Raw genomic sequence first — 20,517 nt, 5'->3', positions numbered from 1 at the left:
TGTGATTTTTGCATATTGATTTTGTATCCTGAGACTTTGCTGAAGTTGCTTATCAGTTTCAGGAGATTTTGGGCTGAAACGATGGGGTCTTCTAGATATACAATCATGTCATCTGCAAACAGAGACAATTTGACTCCCTCCTTTCCTATTTGAATACCCTTTATTTCTTTTTCTTGCCTGATTGCTCTGGCTAGAACTTCCAATACTATATTGAATAGAAGTGGTGAGAGAGGGTATCCTTTTCTAGTGCCAGATTTCAAAGGGAATGCTTCCAGTTTTTGGCCATTCAGTATGATATTAGCTGTTGGTTTGTCATAAATAGCTTTTATTATTTTGAGATACATTCCATCAATACCTAGTTTATTGAGGGTTTTTAGCATAAAGGGCTGTTGAATTTTGTCAAAGACCTTCTCGGCATCTATTGAGACAATCATGTGGTCTTTGTCTTTGGCTTTGTTTATGTGGTGAATTACATTTATAGACTTGCGTATGTTGAACCAGCCTTGCATCCCCGTGATGAAGCCTACTTGATCACGGTAGATAAGCTTTTTGATGTGCTATTGCAATCGGTTTGCCAGTATTTTATTGAAGATTTTTGCATCTATGTTCATCATGGATATTGGCCTGAAGTTTTCTTTTCTTGCTGAGTTTCTGCCAGGTTTTGGTATCACGATGATGTTGGTCTCATAAAATGATTTGGGAAGCATTCCCTCTTTTTGGATTGTTTGGAATAGTTTCAGAAGGAATGGTACCAGCTCCTCTTTGTATGTCTGGTAGAATTCAGCTGTGAACCTATCTGGACCTGGGCTTTTTTTTGGGTGGTAGGCTCTTAATTGCTGCCTCAACTTCACAAGTAAATCACTCCTCAGCAAATGTAAAAGAACAGAAATCATAACAGTCTCTCAGACCACAGTGCAATCAAGTTAGAACTCAGAATTGTGAAACTAACTTAGAACCACACAGTTTCATGGAAACTGAACAGCTGGCTCTTGAATGTTGACTGGATAAACAATGAAATGAAGGCAGAAATAAAGATGTTCTTTGAAACTAACGAGAACGAAGACACAACATACCAGAATCTCTGGGACACATTTAAAGCAGTGTCTAGAGGAAAATATATAGCAATAAATGCTCACAAAAGAAGGAAGAAAATATCTAAAATTGACACCCTATCATCAAAATTGAAAGAGCTAGAGGAGCAAGACCAAAAAAACTCAAAACCTAGCAGAAGACAAGAAATAAGTAAGATCAGAGCAGAACTGAAGGAGATAGTGACATAAAAAGCCCTTCAAAAAATCAATAAATCCAGGTGCTGGTTTTTTGAAAAGATCAACAAAATAGACTGCTAGCCAGATTAATAAAAAAGAAAAGGGAGAATAATCAAATAGATGGAATAAAAAATGATAAAGGGGGTATCATCACAGATTCCACAGAAATACTAACCATCATCAGAGATTATTACAAACAACGCTATGCACATAAACTAGTAAACCTGGAAGAAATGGATAAATTCCTGGACACTTGCATCCTCCAAGCCTAAACCAGGGAGAGGTCGATACCAGTATTTTTTTAATGCACATTCCTAAAGAGCAAGCTCAATTATCTTCTTTTTTCTTTACTCTATATTGTCTTTGGTATAATTTTCCCCTCATAGTTGATAATAATTACAAGAACAAAAAATAGAGCAAATTCTGTACAATAAAAACAGGATTGATGACAGACTAAAAATAATTAACAACAGAACTCTTGACAGTCAAATTAATAATTATAATAACAAACACTTCTATGGCACCTACTATGAGCCTTTGTAGTATTAGTATCCCCATTTCATAAATGAGAAAACTGAGGCACACAAAGTAACTTCTCCAGGGTGACACAGAAAGCAAGTTATGGAGCTGGGATAAACCTAGGTAGTGTTGGTCAAAATGCATGCTCTTAACCACTATGCTATAACCATAAAGGTCCCTGTGAATCACTGATACAGAATTGCAGTTATCAGACAAACAGAAGAGTACTGATGTGTGAAAAGTTCACCTGTAAATAAAGTTTATATTACCGTTAAGAGTACAATTGCATTAAAACTTATTTACTACTCTGTTTTATAAACTGAGATGCTTACCTCCAAATTACATCATATACAGGATCAAGACATACACCAAATCCTTGCAGATCCTCTTGTTCTGAGTCATTAAAAGTTTTACAACTCCCATCTACTTTATTTATCAGAAGGCATTTAAATGGAGGAGGTTCTGATATAGAAGCAGGTACCAGGCCTTAAGAAAAAGAATATTTATATATAATTTTAATATATATTATGCTTTTATAGTCCCCAAAACCCATAAAGTAAGTAGTATTATCTCCATTTCTCAGATGAATAAGTGGAGAATGAAAGAGGCTAAGGAACTAAAAAATCTTTAAGTGGGAAAATTAGGACTAAAACCTCAGGATGTCTAAATTGACAACACATGCTCCTAATCACTTGCTATACCACTCCATTATATAATTATTCACAATATCATAGACACAAGTATAGATTGATATCTTGGTCTTCATGAAACTTCAAAGTTTGATTTATATAACCTCCCATAAAAATCAATTCCTAACATTTTTTTTGCAAGAAACAATGCAGAAAAATGTCTTATCAGAATTTATAGTTTTACCACTGTCTAGCTGCCAAAAACTGTGGTTTCTAGATCTCCCAATTATTCCATTTTTTCAGCACACAGACACATATAAACACAGTTACAGGATTGTTTAAATTTCTTCGAGCAGAAAGAAAACAAAAAGCTATAAAAGTATATTTCATTATAGGGAAAGATAAACAATTTACCATCAATCATGACAAGAGTTTGGAAGGAGTATTTGTTTATTTCTGGTATTACCTATTATGTGTTTACTGGCAAAAATTTCTGATGTAGCAAGTACATGAGAATTAATAAGTGCTTCATCAATTCGTAAGAAAGTCTGGTCCCCACTTGCACCTATCCAAGTAGCTTTTCTTCCATATTTTGATCCAATGTTAGGCATGGGAGCTGGCTTTGCATTCCAGTATGGCACATCCAAAATTGGTCTGCCCAGCTGTCCTTTCTAAAAGATTAAATAAAGCATATTAACAATATTGCTGTGTAAACAATCTAATTTTCATAAAATTAAGGCAGCAGTAGATAAAAACCACTACATGAAACCTTATTTTTCACCACTTGTTAGTTTGGGTTTTTAAAATAAATATAATACCTACGAAATTTGGACCATACATTTATAAAGTAATACAATAATTTCTATTATTCCTGGAAAGTCTTCCCCTAATAAAGTATAAAGTGCATCATTTCAAAAAAAAAAAAAAGTTTTAAATATTTTCCAGTCAAGAAATATCTCCAAAATACTTTGTCTTCACCTACATTTAAATGAAAAGTATGATAAATACATACAGTATATTAAAATATTAGTGTTGCAAATGGTTCATTTAAAAAGTCACTCTGACATTATAAGTTGATAGTATAAAAGAAAGTCACTATTAAACTCATACAATCTGAGGATATTCAAGTAAAAAGACCAAAATAAATACTAAAACTGTGAATACAATTAGAAAAATACGTAATGTTCTCAGATGGTATGTCCATAAGTTATTTCATTTACGATTTAAAATAAACAGCACAATCAATGGTAAGGTATGATGTTTTAAGTAAATAACTATTAACCACTTTAAAAGTATGGCTATCTATAGGGACCTGGTCAGGTACGTGTTCAATTTTAAAAGTAATAGGAAGTTTCTCACTACTAAGCCAGTAGCTGAAAAAAAATAAAAGAATGTTGATGTTGACTCAGTAGATATTCCTCCACCTATGACTCAGGAGCTCTCTACCCCCACAGCATTCTGGAACAAGGGAGCCGAGAGCACTGCGAACACTCTGGTCACGTTCTCGTCCAGCCACCAGGTAACACAGCAAGAAAACACATCCACAAACTGACTGTGGAATCACTGGACAGAACCAGGGAAGGAAACATGGCAGGTACCGAAGCAACCAAAACATTCAACGTTTATTTCTCACCCTCTGTAAAAGGGTTTTTATTTTTGACAAAGAAAATAAGAGAGCACAAAAATGTAAACAGTGGTTTGGTGCAGTCGCTCACGCCTGTAATCCCAGCACTTTGGGAGGCCGAGATCAGGAGTTCAAGGCCAGCCTGGCCAACGTGGTGAAACCTCCTCTACTAAAAATATAAAATACAAAAATATAAAAATTAGCTGGGTGTGGTGGTGAGTGCCTGCAGTCCCATCTACTCAGGAGGCTTCGGCATAAGAACTGCTTGAATCCAGGAGGCAGAGGTTGCAATGAGCTGAGATCATCACACCACTGTGCTCTACCTTGGATGACAGAGCAAGATTCTGTCTCAAAAAAAAAAAAAAAAGTAAATAGTGAGCAAAATATATCATATTCAGGGATATATTCACTTTCAGAGGAAAAATAAATTAGTTATCTTTTTCATAGACTATTGAAATAAATATGTATTCCCTTACTACCAACTAATGTGAAGAAAAGCAGTCCAAAAATGTGATAAGATACCTGGACAACTCCATAAGGACTCAGAATGTGGTTATAAATAGCTAAATTTAAATTCATAAAAGTTCACAACTGGGACTGCTGGGACTGGAAGACAATGACTGTCTAACTTCAAATCTTACCACTCTCATAAACCCCTCAAAAGACACAAAAATGTGCTGTGCAAACAAATCTACAAGTGACTCAAACCTTCAGCAGTATAAGGAGACAACAGGTGTCATGATCTCTACGTTTCCTATAAGCAGAAGAAGCCAAATTCCAAGAGGTATCTCCACCCGCCTGCTACTGCAAACCTGAGCATGTGCAAAGCACAAAAGGGGAAGCTCTTAGGAAGGAAAACAGAGGCATGTGGAGAAGTTAGAAACAGCACAGGCAAACGCATCCCCGCAAAGGGAAAGTAACCGTCAATGCCAAAATACTAAATATGGATGTGAACTGTAAGGGACAGAGCACCAACTAAAGGCAAAATAAGCAGGACAATTTCTCATCTATCAGACTGGCACAAATTAAAGGTACCACAACACATTCTATTGGCGATTCTGTGGAAAACAGGCAATCTCATACACTGTTAGTGTGAAGGCAAAATACAAGAGAACTACACAGGCATTAACCTTCAACCCAGTAATCTCACTTTTAGAAATCTGTCTCAAAGATACACTTCTAACAGTATTCATTACTATCATTGCAAAGTAAGTAAATAGACAAACATAAGAAACTGAATGAATAAACTACCATACAAACACACAATGGAATACTAGACTGAGGTTAAAAAACATGAAAAGCTGTATGAACTAACATGGAGCGATTTCTGTGATATACTGAAGCAAAAAGAGCAAAGTGCAAAAGAGCATATATATAGACTATTACCTTAAAAAAATGAGGAAAGGGAAATATATCTATGTATATACAGTCACGTGTCACTTAATGACAGGGATATGTTCTGAAATATGTGTCATTAGGTGATTCTGTGACCGTACGAACATCAGGGTGGACTTACACAAGCCTAGATGGTATAGTCTACTACACACTTGGTGATATGGTGTAGCGTATTGCTCCTAGGCCACCGCCCTGTACAGCATGCTGGTGTACTAAATACTGTAGGCAACTGTAACTCACTAGTAAGTATTTGTGTATCTAAACCTCAAAAAGGTATAGCCAAAGTATGAATTATAATCTTATGGGAACACCTTAGCATATGCAGTCCATCACTGACCAAAATACTGTTCATGACAGTATTTTATGCAGTGCATGACTCTGTATGTATACACATAATATATATATAGATATATATTTAATAGTGTGTGTGCATGCTTATTTATCTTCACAAGAAGAAACACAAGAAGGATAAACTGTAAAACAATGACATTCATTACCTACAAGTGTGGAGTGAAAGGTGTGGGGAGGCAGAAATGCCAGGGATATGAGAGGAAGTGACATCTCTGAGTATACAATATTTGTATAACTTCATTTTTAGCAACATGTAAATGTACTATATATTTTAAAAATGAAATAAAATTTGATCAAAGGATAGGGTAAGGGGAATCTTAAACTGAAACAAATAAGCCCCACTCTATTTCAAAGGAATTGTAATTTTCAATGAACAAGAGAGAGAGAGAGAATCCAGGCCACTCATGGACAGTGCCTGACTATATACCTTCAGAAGCCAGGAAGGAGCCAGACTGACCTTTCAGTGAGTTTGTTTTTTTGGACTTGAATAGGCAAAGCAAATGTAAAACTATTTTAGACATATTTGGGAACTAAGTGAGAAATAAATATACTGACATTGTTGAAAGCAAAGATTCTTACTGAGGAAGAAAGAACATAAATATAGAACAGAACCAGGTAAGAAAGAACCTTGTGGGAATGGATCAGAAGTAGAAGTCACAGCATGGGCTTATTTCTTTTTCTTTCCTTCTTTCTGAGGCAGGATCTTGCTCTGCTGTCCAGGCTGGAGGGCAGTGGTGCAATCATGGCTCTCACTACAGCCTTGACCTCCAGGGCTCAAGTGATCCTCCCACCTCTACCTCCTGAGCAGCTAGGACCACCGGCACATGCCACCACACCCAGCTAATTTTTTAATTATAGAGATGGGGTCTCACTAGGTTGGCCAGGCCTGTCTTGAACTCCTGGGCCTTCCAAAGTGCTTGGATAATAGGTACAAACTAGCACGCCTGGCCTATGATTTCTAAAATACAAACATATATGTGGACATATACATATATGCATACTGGAGATGCAAAAACGTCCTGTAGCAATGAAGAAACACATCTAGTGCCCAGTTGGTATCTATTACTATTCCCCACTAAGAAGAATCGGCGTTCTTGGAGAAATGGCTGATTCTAGGACTGATACACAGCCTATACAAGATAAACCCTGAACAACTCGTTATGCTGGAAAGAAAGGAAGTGCTCCAAAAAATGAAGGGGCATGTCACAATAATATAAGTCTGAGATAATCTAAGCACCCAAATAATTAAAGATGATAATGAAGAAAATACAAATACCTGAGTCTATACCAATAATAAACAGACAAATAAATAGGAAAGGAGGGCTCTTGCTTACAGTAAAATGCAAAATGCCTACTGGGGCTGAAAAAAACTCACCAATTTTTAAACAGTAAAGACGAGTTCGAGAAAGAATGATCAATAGATGCTAAATCTAGGGGGAAATTTTGATGAGAAGCAGGCATCTTAAAAGTGTCAACCGACAGATTGCTTATAGCTGCAAGGGAGAAACAGTACGGAAACCAGACATTTGATCAGGTGATCAAAATGTACATAATCAATGAGGAACAGATGGACATTCTGTGCCTCCAGATGTGATGCAGTGAGGCAAACACAACATCACTTACAGAGTATCTTTGCCTTGGTGTACAACCTGCATCTAAACATGAGGACATATCAGAGAAACAAGAATGTGGAGCATTCTAATTTTTAAAACAGTACTATACTCTTCAAAAGTGTCAATGTCATAATAGACAATACATAGCTGTGGAAATGTTACAGATTAAAGCAGACTAAAGACACACAACAGGCAAATGTAAGGCCTGATCCTAGATTGGTGGGGAAAGACATGCCAAAAATAATTATTGCGTCAATTCACAAAATACAAACTAAAGTATGTATGAGGTAACAGGGCGTAACGTATACAAGACATTCTTAAAGGATTCAAGAAAAAAAAGTTTTACACACACACACACACACACACACACACACAGTGTGTGTGTGTGTGTGAGAGCAGGCACATGTGCAATAATAAAGCAAATGCTTGATCAGAATGTTAACACTAGGTGAATCTGGTTAAAGACGTTAACCATATATTCTATGTACTGTTCTTAGTTGTGCAACCTTTCTGTAAGTTTGAAACCATTTCCAAATAAAATGTTTTAAGTATACATTTACATTTTTTAAAAAATTAAAAGCTGTTAATGTAATCCCAGAGACTTAGGTTCTAGAGTTCTTAGTAATTACCCAAGTCAGAAATGGCAGAATTATATCAGCACAGTCTCACAAAGATTTTTCCTGATATCTGCTATGCTCAAACTACACAAAATTCTTAGAGCATTTCCACTCTCTTTAAGCTTTGGTGCAGAGAGAGAGGGAGTGTGTGCACAAGCACCCATGTAACAGGCAGACAGGCTCAGAGGGTGGAAAAGGAAAAAAGAAAGTATAATTTTAAACAATTAAAGACAGAATTAGCTCTACTGAATGATTAAAGGACTTTAATCTGAAATAAACATGTCCAATTCTAACAAAGCTGTTAAATTCAATAAATTCTGAGCTAGAAAGGAAAATTACTTCAAAGAATATCATTCAGGTTTTGTGTGTGTTGGGGATGAAGGCATGAAATATTATGTAACAATTATAATACAAGAATTTTACTGGAACCAGAAAAAATAGCTAACAGAGACAAATTATAAGGCAATGGCATAATGCAATTTTATTAATGTTTTAAAAATTCCTTACAGAAAAACTTCCAAATGTGAAGACCTGTCCATCCATTAAAAGTACTGCCGTATGGTTGCTGCCTGCAGTGACTTGTGTGCTAGGGCCTGGCAATGCTTGAACAAGTGTGGGACATCCCCTAGGTTAAAAAAAAAAAAAAAAAAAAAAAAGTAAGTCAATTTCTTACGAGACTCAACTAAAATAAAAACAGTAAGTAAACAATGCAATAAAGAGTAGAAAAGATATAAGGCACTAATAAGAATATTCAATAAACATTTAAGTGCTAAATGCCTATCTCCATTCCAGGTACTACTAGATAAACAAAGATGAAAAAGACAACTGCTGGCTTTAAGAAGATCATTAAAAAGATCTTCTAAATTTAATGTCCCTAACCATAGACATATAAGTTTTAATATTTCTAAAAACTGGTGCTATATTTATTTTTAATCTGGTACTCTGTGTACTGACTGACCTCCTAGAGATCTTTATATTTATTGGATGAAGTAAGAATCACGTAATGCCTTAATAGGAATTCAATCCAGAAACTAGATGAAATAATTAATTTTATGATCCTGTTTTCTAACTCTTATCACTAAGCAATAAGTTTAGATCTTAGAATGATAGTTAATGAGTCAAAACATAATATCATGAGAGGCATCAGAGAAGTGGCTATAAGCTCAGGCCTGAAAGCTGGACTGGCTGGGTGTGAATCCTGGCTCCCCAACTTAATAGTAATGTGACCAGGACTTCGAACAAATTTTTCATTCTTTTCGTATTTCCGTTTTCTTGCTATCATATGGAGAATACTAACTAACAAACAGTGTCTGCCCCCACAGGGTTCCTGTGAAAAATAAAGAGGTCCATTCATATCAAGTGCTTGGATCAGTGTCTGGCACATAGTTTAATGAATGGTAACTATTATGATAAATGACATCCTAGTATCCTTTCCTACTTTTAATAGCCATTTTTAGTAACCATTATTTGTAATTAGAAAAACAACCATCATAGAAATATTCCACACATAATAGGCGAGCTCTGCTTTTGAGACAATTATGACACTTTAAATTTTTAAAATTATACAAAATATATGTTTTTAGTGATTACTGAGACTGCCATGAAAAATGAATTGGAAAAGGACAAGACTAGCAGCTGGAAACCTAGTTGAAAATTTCATAGTAGTTTGGGTAATTTATGATGAAGGCCTTAACTAGGAGCAGTGCAGAGTGAAAGACATAGTGACTCTGATAGCCTTGTAAGCAACGGAAGTGACGAAACTTCGCAGATGATTGATAAGGGGCAAGGAAGATTTCCTGTTTAAGCAACAGAGTAGACAGTGGTAATATTCACTTCAGTTATGAGAATGAATGAGATCTAGGAAGGCTCTTTGAGAGAGAAAAGAAGAGATCCTAATTTCCCTTATGAGTCTCTTCTAACACTTTAGATATAGACAGAGGAAGAAGAACTCACAGACATCTAGAATAAACCACATAGGAAGAAAGAACTCAATGAGACTCATTGGAAGAATAAGTTTCAAGAGTGGAAAATAATGTACATGCCTAATGCTCTAAGGAGACGTACAAGTAACCACTGGATTTAGCAGAAGGAGGTCTCTGTGGTGGCAGCAGATAAGGAGTCAGAGAATACACAAAGACTCTAAGTATCCCAGCACTGTAGGGAAAAAGAAAGGAGAGCCACCAGCTAAAGGAAAAACGAAGCTGAAGAAGAGGATTTGTCTTTTTTTTTAATGATAGAGATTTGAGGAATTTAAAACGTTGACTCAAGATAAAGACAATAAAGACAAAGATCAGAGAGAAACAGGAAACAGAAACAGATCTCTAAGGAAAAGGCAGCTAGGTTTCATAGCACAGACATCATAAGTTCTTCTTTCATTGTAACATGAGGAAAGAAGCAGAGAAGTGGTATGGATGCAGGCAGGTTTGACAGGGTTGGTGGGTTGAATAATTTCTTATTTTTGTTGCAACGTAAATGGAGGTCCTATGCTGAAAGACAGAAACAGGTGAGTGGAGAGTTTGAAGATTCAAGAAAAGGTATGGTGGTAGATGGAACAGATACATACCGACAGCAGGAGTTTTCAACCTAAATATAAAGGACTTCTAGGTAGTCCATGAGTGAGCTTCAAAAGATCCCCTAAATTTGCAAGCAAATTTTAAAGTGTATATTGTATTTTTCTGGACTGAGGCCACACATCTTTCATCAAACTCTCAAACGGTATTAAGTCAAATAGTTCAAAACTATACAACAGGAAGATTAATGACCATTGTAGAGGGACTGGTTGAATCTACAAATAATGTATCAATCTGCATAGGTATGGTGATTTATTTCTTTCCAGAAGCTTAAGTGTAGGGTTAGGAAATATAAACAGATTGATCCATGCTTGCAGTTTTATCATGTCCTAGTACCATGTCCAAGAGAGTAGGAAAATTGAAGAAATTGGTCAGAGTATAGGTGAAGAAGTTAGGCAACAGTCTTTAACTTGAGTAGGAAATAAAGTAAAAAAGGAATGAAAAATAGTGAAAAAGTAGAGTGTTGTGGGGCATAAAGTCAAAGGCAAGTAAAGTAGGTGTGCATCACAGAAGAAGAAAGCATCATCAGATTACGGATATTTAAACTGGAGAATCCAGAGTTAGAGCTATGCTAGATCCAGCATGGGTTCACAGAACATGCTCTGTGAATGCAGAAGTAAAGATGGAAAGGTAAGAATGCTGTATGGGACCATTCATGTGGACACTAACATCACTCATGTCTATAACAAGACTCAGGGTAAGGAAATATTCTGAGCCAGATGCTAAATTTTCAATGAATGAAAGGCAGTGACTGAAAAAAGGTAGTAGGTAACAGTAGCAGAGTAGAACGAAATGGTCATGCCTCAGAAGAGCAGTAGTTTTTCCACTTGAGGATGTAATAATGCAGTTAGGAAAAACAGTGAAAAAGGAAGTGGTTCTGAATGCTGAGTATGGAGAGTTTTTGCAAATGAATAATTGTCATTTCAAAGGGCCATAAGTGGAACTCATGCCCTCACAGAAACATCCAGTCCACTGCAAACAAGAAACTGAAGGGATAATTCCTGTTAACTGTTTACTCATCTGCAATTTACAAATCACTTTCACACAGAAAATGTGAAATTGTATCACCACTGTGATAACTGTACCACTGATTATCAAAATAACTCCCTGGGGAGAGCTGAAGAGTTTTGAAAGCTTTTTCCCAAGAATTGGTGGCAGGTCTTCTAGTACACAGTCTTCAAACTCTTTAGATGATAGCAGAGAGTCTATTCACTAAATTACTTGAAAAACAGAGGAAGAACAGAAAGAAAAACTTTCTGTGTATGCAGGAGTGCACAACAGGTACTTTACATACATCACATTAATTCTACAACAATCCTATGGGATATGAAAACTAAGGCTTAGAGAAATTAGTTACATTGTTGATAAGAAGTGAAGCAGAAGAGCTGAACCTTGGTTCCAGGTTCATGACTGTGTAGCACATTAGTTCAGAAGGAGGATAGGAGAGCAAGAAAAGGATGAAACTTGGAAACACCATAAGAATTATCAAAATTCTGCTAGAAAAGAAAATAAAAGCAGCTAAACCAAACAGTTTTTCCCCCAATTACTAAACATGGTAAAAGAATTTGAAATGCAGAAACTGAAGAGCACACCAAACAAAATAAACCAAAAAGAGGGTTGGTAGACTCATGTCATGACTGAATGTATAAAAAATCCTCATAAGCCTTTTGACATTCACTTTAAAAAGCAGCAATAGGAACAGCTCACATTTATTGAGTGCTAACCATGGGCTAGGCTCTGTGCTAAATCATCTGTTCATTTCACTGAATTCTCACACAACCTTCTGAGGGAGAGAGGCTTATTTACATTTAATAATCGAAGAAACTAAGACACAAGAAAAGTAACCTGGCCAAGATCACATAGCTACCAAGTGCCAGAATCAGGACCCAACACAGACACCAAACAGTCATCCTGGCAATATAACACATTAAATAAATAGAGTACCAATAACATTTTTCCATCTTCATTATCATGCACACAATATTTATCTTAACATATTATTGTGTGCTATATAGTACATTCAGTAAATTCCAGTTAATAGCTCTTGATTACTACAGACTATTCAAAAATATTCTCCTTGGTAACACTTTATTTCAACTAAGCATCTATAAATGTTTTGCTTTGTTGTAGTTGATACATATGCTACAGAAGCTTTGTTCCTCCCAAGATTGTTCCTCAATTCCTTTCTGAATTAAAGATAGAGTTCTTACTACTTTCCAAGTCCCACAAAGACCTGGACAGACAAGGTAACTGAGTGCTTAAGACTGAAGCAGTCTTGATGAGTTTCTCATATACTAGGCACAGTATGTTAAGTATGACTACAGCATTATCCATTTTAGCTCTGCCCACACTTCATGTAATCAGTCTTTCAGTTACCACTCAATGGAACCAGGAGTAAAACATTCCATGTTGGAAAAGAACAACTTTGGGCAGTTAAAACAGATTCCACCAGTGTTTAATCTTCTTAAGAAATTATAGTCACATGGTTGGTAAGAAGTGAAGAGCTGAACCTTGCCTCTACAGTTCCAGGTTCGATGACTATGTAGCATCTACCAGTCACTACACCACTGTGTGGATCCCACCAATGTTTAATCTTCTTAAGAAAACCTGGTATTTTAACATTAAATGCTATCATATTTCATGAAGATGATAAACTCAAGTTATTTAAAATACTGAGCATATTGCTACAACATTATCACCAGAGGAAGTCTGGCCTGAAGCTGCCCTATATCTCTTCAGACTTGCAAATCAAAGAATGGTGTTCACTAGTATAACCAGGACCACAAAATAATGTTTTTAGGTAACCCCTTCATTTTAAAAGCTGACATGAACACCTTCCCTCTCAGCAGCCATCACACCTCACTGCAGTGTGGAAGGATGCTGTGCTCATGCTGCTCATTCTTCTGAGGGCCGAGTGCACGGTAAGATAACATAACCTGACCATAACGTGGCCAGGCTTTTCACTATTTCCCTTTCCACTCTGGCAAGACCATGAAATACTGTTATTTGCCAGTTATTTTCTGGGATGTGTTCCCTTTGCTGCAATCATGACTGAGACCCCATCTTGTCTAACTGCAATGCACCTTTCCCAGTTTCTATGGCTCGTAAAATAACTACCAGCTAAATATCAAAGATAACAGCACTACGGATACAAATAAACTCTCTTCTTCTGTGTCCTAACTCTCAAATGAGAAACAGAACAAAAAGTTGCCATGCTCTTCCCCACAAAGGTTATACTCATCCCTCAGAATCAACGGGGGATTAGTTGCAGGATCCCCCGCAGCTACCAAACTCCATGGATGCTCAAGTCCCTTATATAAATTGGCATGATATTTGCACATAACCTAAGCACATCCTCCTGTATACTTTAAAACATCTCTAGATTACTTACAATACCTAATACAATGTAAACCCCACATTAATGGTTGTTATACTCTATTGTTTAGGAAATAATGACAAGACAAATGCATCTGTACATGTTCAGTATACATGCAATTACTGCAGGTCTAACTATGTTTTCTGTCAAGATTGATTGAATCCATAGATGCAGAACCAACAGGTACAGAGGGCCAACTGTAATTACAACATAGATTCACCTCTGCATCTCAGTAATGTTATTCAATTGCAAAGCAAAATATCTGTTGGCACCTAACACCTGTGAAAGTAATTACTTAACACTTGATATTATGTCATATCCAACAGACATATTTGATAAGTAATTCTGCCAAAGACATCTTTTGCTCTTTGCAAGCATGATATTTATCATTAAATATCTGTGATTGTGATAGTTCTACAAAGCTTTTGAGAGTAGCATCAATTTTATGTTGCATTTGTGTTTTTAATGAGAAGTTCAACTCAATGATATCTCAATCATCTCTAATTACTAGCAACAAAATTCATAAAAGGAACTTAGGACATTCATTTTCATTGTCACTTTTTATGCAGTGCCCATGAATCTGACCCTGCCTCAGCTCGAGAGGTAGACAGTGGTTCCCATCTGGATACATATAGAATCTGGGGACCTTTTAGAAAAAACTATGATGCTTGCATCCTAACCAGGACCACTCCTGATCCCGTCCCACCCACAAGTCTTCCAACATATATCTCTCAGAAATGCTAGATGTAGAATCCATGTATTATATTTTTTCAAATTCCCTAAGTAATTCTAATATACAGCCAGGGTTAAGAAATTACTAGTCTTTACCATATAAATGGCAGAATTCCATCCCTGCTACAATAGTAGGGTGAATTCAAGATACAGTGAAAACCTTGGATTTTATGTAAGGACTCCATGAAGAGAAATTCTCTTTCTTTCACTGTAAGGAGAAACCATAGAAGTCTCCTTGATTCTGGCACATACACTTTGACTGCAAGGAAGAATAAGGCAGAGTAGAAGGTCAAAAAGAAGGTGAGTTTTTGCAACAAAGTGGATTGCTGCTTGAAGCTGCTCTATATCTTTCTAGATTTCATAAATACTCCTGTTTCCATGGTGAGACAGCCACAGACACAGACCATTCATATTTCCTTCACAACAATCAGTTACAGAAAGTAGAATTAACTATTGTAACAGCCTCAGGTGCTGTCTCTTTGGATGCATGAGGACATTCCTCCCCTAGTGTGCTACCAGCTGTGCCTGAGCATGGTGAAGGTATGAACACTGATCCATTCCTGCCCAACGCAGGACCCTTCCAAAGGTATCCTCAGCTTTGGGACACACCACTGGTCTGGCTAAAACTCTCTTAATGCTATGCTGTAATCTAGACTCCTCCTACTCAATTCCTCCCTTTCTCCTTTCATAGGGATCAAAACTACATTGTATCTGAAGGCCTTCACTGTCTGTGCTAGCCCTTTTCCCCTTTATCTCTCTCACAGGTGTTTTCCCCTAATAAATTCTTTGTGCATCTAATCCTGTCTTGGCATCTGCTTTCTGGAAAGCTTGAACTAATAAAGATAAATTTTCTGTTGCTTTTGACCAAAAGTATTCTGACTGCATTACGTAGAATACAAACTCGCCTGCTGTAATGAAAGACAAAGTAAGAGGGACTTCAAGATAGAAGTTTATTTCTCAGGCAAGTAGCATGCAATTGTAAGAAGCTGACGGGGGCAGTTCATGGTGTCAGGGACCCAGGCTTATTCCTCTTATACTTCTGCCATTCTAAATACACAGTCTCCAACTAATCATCTCCATGATAACTTCTTTAGTTTCTGCTACCACGTAGTCATTCCAACCAGCAAGTTGGGAGGGGAGAAGGGAAAATGGAGAGGTACACCCTTTCCCTTAAGCAGCAAGATTCCAAAGTGGCACCCATCACTTAGGTTCACATGGCCACAACCTGCTGCAGTGGAGGCTGAGAAAGGTAATCTTTAGCTGCATGATCATGTCACAAACTAAAACTCCACTACCAAATGAAGTAGGGATATTAGGAAATGACTACCGGTCTCTCTACTATAATTAATTCTTTACTATTTGCAATAAGTCAAAATAGTTGATCAGAGACACAGGTTCTGTTCAAAAATTATTTAAAAGCTTCAATGACTGCATGTTATTAGATGAAAAATTCAAAACAGACATCAGGAATATGATCGAATCCATTGCTGACCTTTTAAAAAACACAATTCACTGTCTTTTTTTTATTACCATGCACAACCTTTAAAAAGATAATTGCTAAGAATATAGTAATATTTTGTGATAATCATAATCACTTTCATATTTAAAATATGTATCAACTTTTCTCCTGAAACTACAAAGTCCTTTATCCCCACAAAAGCACTCAACCACAAAATCTGAAACCCACCAATAATTCACAGGCCACACTTTGCAAAGCAGTGGCATAATATTATTTTAATTCTAGAAATGTATATTTAAAAAGAGAGAGAGAGAAAGAAAAAAAAAGAAATAAGAAGGAAAAGAAAAAAGAGGAAAAAATAATTCAGGATCTTCAAATGAAAAGTTAGCAAGTACCTGGAGTTGACATCTCCATGTCCTAGCTGCCCATGCTGCCCATAACCAAATGTATAGACATCTCCATTTTCCATTAAAACCACTGAAACCAAAACACATAGCTTTATTTTTTCATTATATGCATTTTACATTTCTATTACAACTATGCTGAAAGCAGTGTAATTTTTACTTTTTAAGATTTATAGCACCATTAAAAATAGGTAACTGGTAAGGAAAATTTATACTTAATGAGAAATAAATATAATTTGAGTTCTACAAAGTATTTTTGTAGGTCATATAAATGTATAATTTTTTCATAATACATACTTTAAAACTCTTACAAATGACATTTAATAACAATTCTTAGTAACACATACTGGTTCAGGTCAACTGTAAAACCTTCTTAATAATCAGTAACTATATATAAAATATTGTTCTATCTAGGATAGGAGGTCTGCACAATTATGTACAACATCAATGAAATGGCAGAACTTTAATGTCTGTTAATGCCTTATCAAATAATCTTCAAGGAAGGAATTTAACATTTTTCATTTTTATAAAGGTTGAATGGTACAGCACAGGATAACCCAAATGCCAATAATTTACTAAGAATTTAATTATTTTCTACCTTGTAAGAAAGTAAACTTATTGATGCACATTTATCACATTAACAGAATATGAGAACATGTTACAAATATCACAGCATTCTAGAATTGAAAGAGATTTAAGGGATTATTTCACCTTCCAGAATTTCTTGAATTATAAAAGAAGTCCATAAGAAAACAGACTGGAAGTTAGCTCTCTAGACAAGTACCTGTTCCATCATGCCACAGTTGTTTAAAGAGATAGTGTAATAAATATAAAGCTCTTACAGATTTGAGAGATTGCCACACTATGGCTTTTAACACATAGTTAACAGGCTATGCCCATCAAATCGGAATAGATAAGTTACTTAGCACAATTGTAAAAATGCAGTTATACCCTAAAGTTCCAGCTGCTACCTGAATGGTGAAATCCACAGCTGACTTGGACTGCCCGGAGCTCACAGTCAAATCGCACAGAGCCTGGAGGGTACGTTGTGATTTTGCTTGCATCCTTTTCTCCTCTTTCTCCACTTCCATCTGTAAGTGTTATAATTTGTGAATTATGAATAATGAAGCCATTACTCAACCTCGAAATAAAAATTTAAATCAGTTTATTATGGAAGAACAAGACAAAAATGTTAAAAGGAACAAGCAAGAAGAATCTGTAGCTGTTAGAAGTGATAGATCAAGAATCTACCTGCAAAGAAGCAATTTTGAAAAGATAGACTATATACTTCTGTTTGCAAATATCACTAAATTAATAAAAACAGAGATAAGATCTGGTTATGGATAAAACCTTATATAATAAATGGGTAATTAAGTTATAGAAATATCAAACTTTAAAATATAACAGTTTATATGGAAAAATTTTGTTTGCATAAAAAATACTGCATGCAAAGTCATTTAACAATTATTTTAAACTTAGTGATATTGTTAGTACTAGCCATTTTTAAAAAATTGCTAATGGATTCACAAGTGACTTAGATTTCCTAAACAGATCTTAGAAAGGCTACACTGTCCACTAGTATTGCGAAACTCAACTGAACTTTTAAAAGTGTATAAAGACCAAAGAGCTTTATTCAATATATTCTAGTTCAATGGCCTATTCTCATTCATGTTTCCTGTGCCACCATCACCTTCAGCTGTATTGCTTTGTGGTTTTCTCCCTGTCCCCAACCACCAAACCTTTTTTCTGCTTTCATTCCTTCTTTCCTCCCCCCTCTTATAATTACTTCCATTTAGCTTGCTTTAAGTCTTTCTCTACCCCTAGTTTTTACAATCCAACTTCGAATTTTCCAGCAATCGAATCACAGCAACAAAAACCACATTCCAGAATATAAAAATATTTGTTTGGAATGTGTAAATAACAACTTACTTTTCCTAATCACAATGTACTTTTCCTATACATCACTAATATATGACCTTTATATTATCAAGACTCAAATTCCTTGCACACAGAATGAATGTATTATCTGGAAGGAATTTCACAAGTTCAACTAGTCTAAACCACTCTCGAGTGGTATAGCAACTCTAAACAAGTGTGTATTATATGAAGATATATATGTGAATCTACGGACACACACTTTTAATTCTGTATTTTCATTGTGCATTTTAGAACGTTAAACAGAATAATATTAAATCATTTTGTGTTTACTTTATTCTTTTTTTACCTAACCTTTAGGTGAGACAAAACCCACCTACATTATTACTTTCCTTTCCATAACTAAATGACTATGATTTCGAAAACCCTGAAACTCTTTATGACACTAGGACAGTAAAATCTCACTAATTCGGAATAACATAGAACAGGTAGGCCTGTGTGGCTTACTGGAAAAGTCTTAATCATACAGAACATTGAAGTAAAATTCAGTTTTGTTATCTTCAAGCAGTACAGATTACAGATTAAACTAAATGCTACAATAAATAGAGTGTGGCTACCTACATTATCTTTCAAAATAGGCCAATATTACATTTAAAATGTACCATAAACATAAAAGTCCTTTAACATACAAGAATTAACTGCCGGACCCAGAGGTTGAAGGCACGCTGAAGGAATCCTTCATTTCTTGAGCCCTTGGTTTGAAAAGCTAGTGATTTTAGACAGGTTTCCCCTTATAAGTATGACCCTGAAAATTCAGAGGAAGAAATTATTTTGAATTTTTTACTCAAAAAAAGATCACAAATACTGCATCTCAAGTATCATAAATTCAGAATTAGTGAGAGTTTTTACTATAATAGGATGAAGAATATGATTCCTCTTCTGCTAAATTATCTAATGTGGGTTTGCCAAATTAAATCAAAGAATGGATGGACTAAAAAAAAAAAAAAAAATCACAACATTTAGTTTCACTCCATCCAAAATAAAATATACTCAGTTTAAAGCCTCCTCATGTTAGAAAGATAGTAGAATGTTAAAATATATGCAAAGGCCTACACACACACACACACACAAATATGTATCTTCCAAAGGCTATTTAATAAGATACTAGATGTAAAGAAATTTTACAGCTTTATTTCAATTGGTAAAAATGTCTAATTAAAACCAAATGTGATTTAACATAGAAAACACATTGTGTTCATATGATTCTGCCAGACTTAATCAAACATTTCATGTATCATTCCACTTTACATAAATATACTGATACCTAGTTAGAAGGTATTACCTTTGAATTTAACATTTTGTCTCCTCCCTTGAGTAGGAGATTAAATATAGGCATAAATCCCACAATAGAGACATAGCATCAGGGAAGGAGATTTTTTAAAAGGTTGGTAATTTACCGAATAAAACCACAATGACTAAAAGAGTAGCAGCTATTATTTAGAATTCAAAATAATACTAGAAACATTCTGTTCACTGAAACAAACTGCATCTGTACAAAACAATTTCTCAATTATTATAGATGGTAAAAAATCTTGCAAGTAAAAAAATTGAGATGAGGGTCTTAATCATTAGCAGTAGTGACAGAAATATACATATATATGTGTGTGTGTGTATGTATACATATATGTATATGTGTGTGTGTGTGTGTATAACTCAATTTTTTGATTGAGTTAAATTCCTATAACTTAGACATTAATCAAAGTTTGTCAAACAAAAAAGGCACTTAATAAGTGGCCAAAAATTTAGTGCAGGACTTTGGGAGGTCAAGAAGGGCGGATTGCTTGAGCCTAGGAGTTCAAAGCCAGCCTGGGCAAGATGGCAAAACCCTGTCTCTACTAAAAATACGAAAAACTAGCTGGGTGGTGGTGAATACCTGTAGTCCCAGCATACTTGGGCGGCTGAGGTGGGAGAATCATCTGAGCCCAGGGGGTCAAGGCTGCAGTGAACTGTGATCATGCCACTGTATTCTAGCCTAGGTGACAGAGTGAGACCCTGTCTCACACACACACACACAAAATCTGTTTA

General features: G+C 35.7%; 1 protein-coding gene across 18 annotated transcripts in view; it reads right to left on the bottom strand.

Annotated features, from left to right (window-relative positions):
- MYCBP2 (MYC binding protein 2) overlaps positions 1–20,517 on the bottom strand; it is a 275,403-nt gene that overhangs the window by 156,162 nt on the left and 98,724 nt on the right. For all 18 annotated transcript variants that reach the window (XM_017498820.2, XM_037727973.1, XM_017498830.2 and 15 more), the window contains 5 exons: positions 17,529–17,648; positions 16,549–16,630; positions 8,524–8,641; positions 2,883–3,087; positions 2,120–2,273 (listed from right to left, as the gene is read on the bottom strand). In XM_017498820.2, the coding sequence (XP_017354309.1) occupies positions 2,120–2,273; positions 2,883–3,087; positions 8,524–8,641; positions 16,549–16,630; positions 17,529–17,648 (679 nt within the window). The remainder of the gene's footprint in view (positions 1–2,119; positions 2,274–2,882; positions 3,088–8,523; positions 8,642–16,548; positions 16,631–17,528; positions 17,649–20,517) is intronic.

The sequence above is a fragment of the Cebus imitator genome, unplaced genomic scaffold, assembly GCF_001604975.1.
Source record: "Cebus imitator isolate Cc_AM_T3 unplaced genomic scaffold, Cebus_imitator-1.0 Scaffold252, whole genome shotgun sequence".
NCBI lineage: Eukaryota > Metazoa > Chordata > Mammalia > Primates > Cebidae > Cebus > Cebus imitator.
The sequence above is the reverse complement of the archived record's forward strand: the minus strand, read 5'-3'. Positions and strand labels throughout refer to the sequence as shown.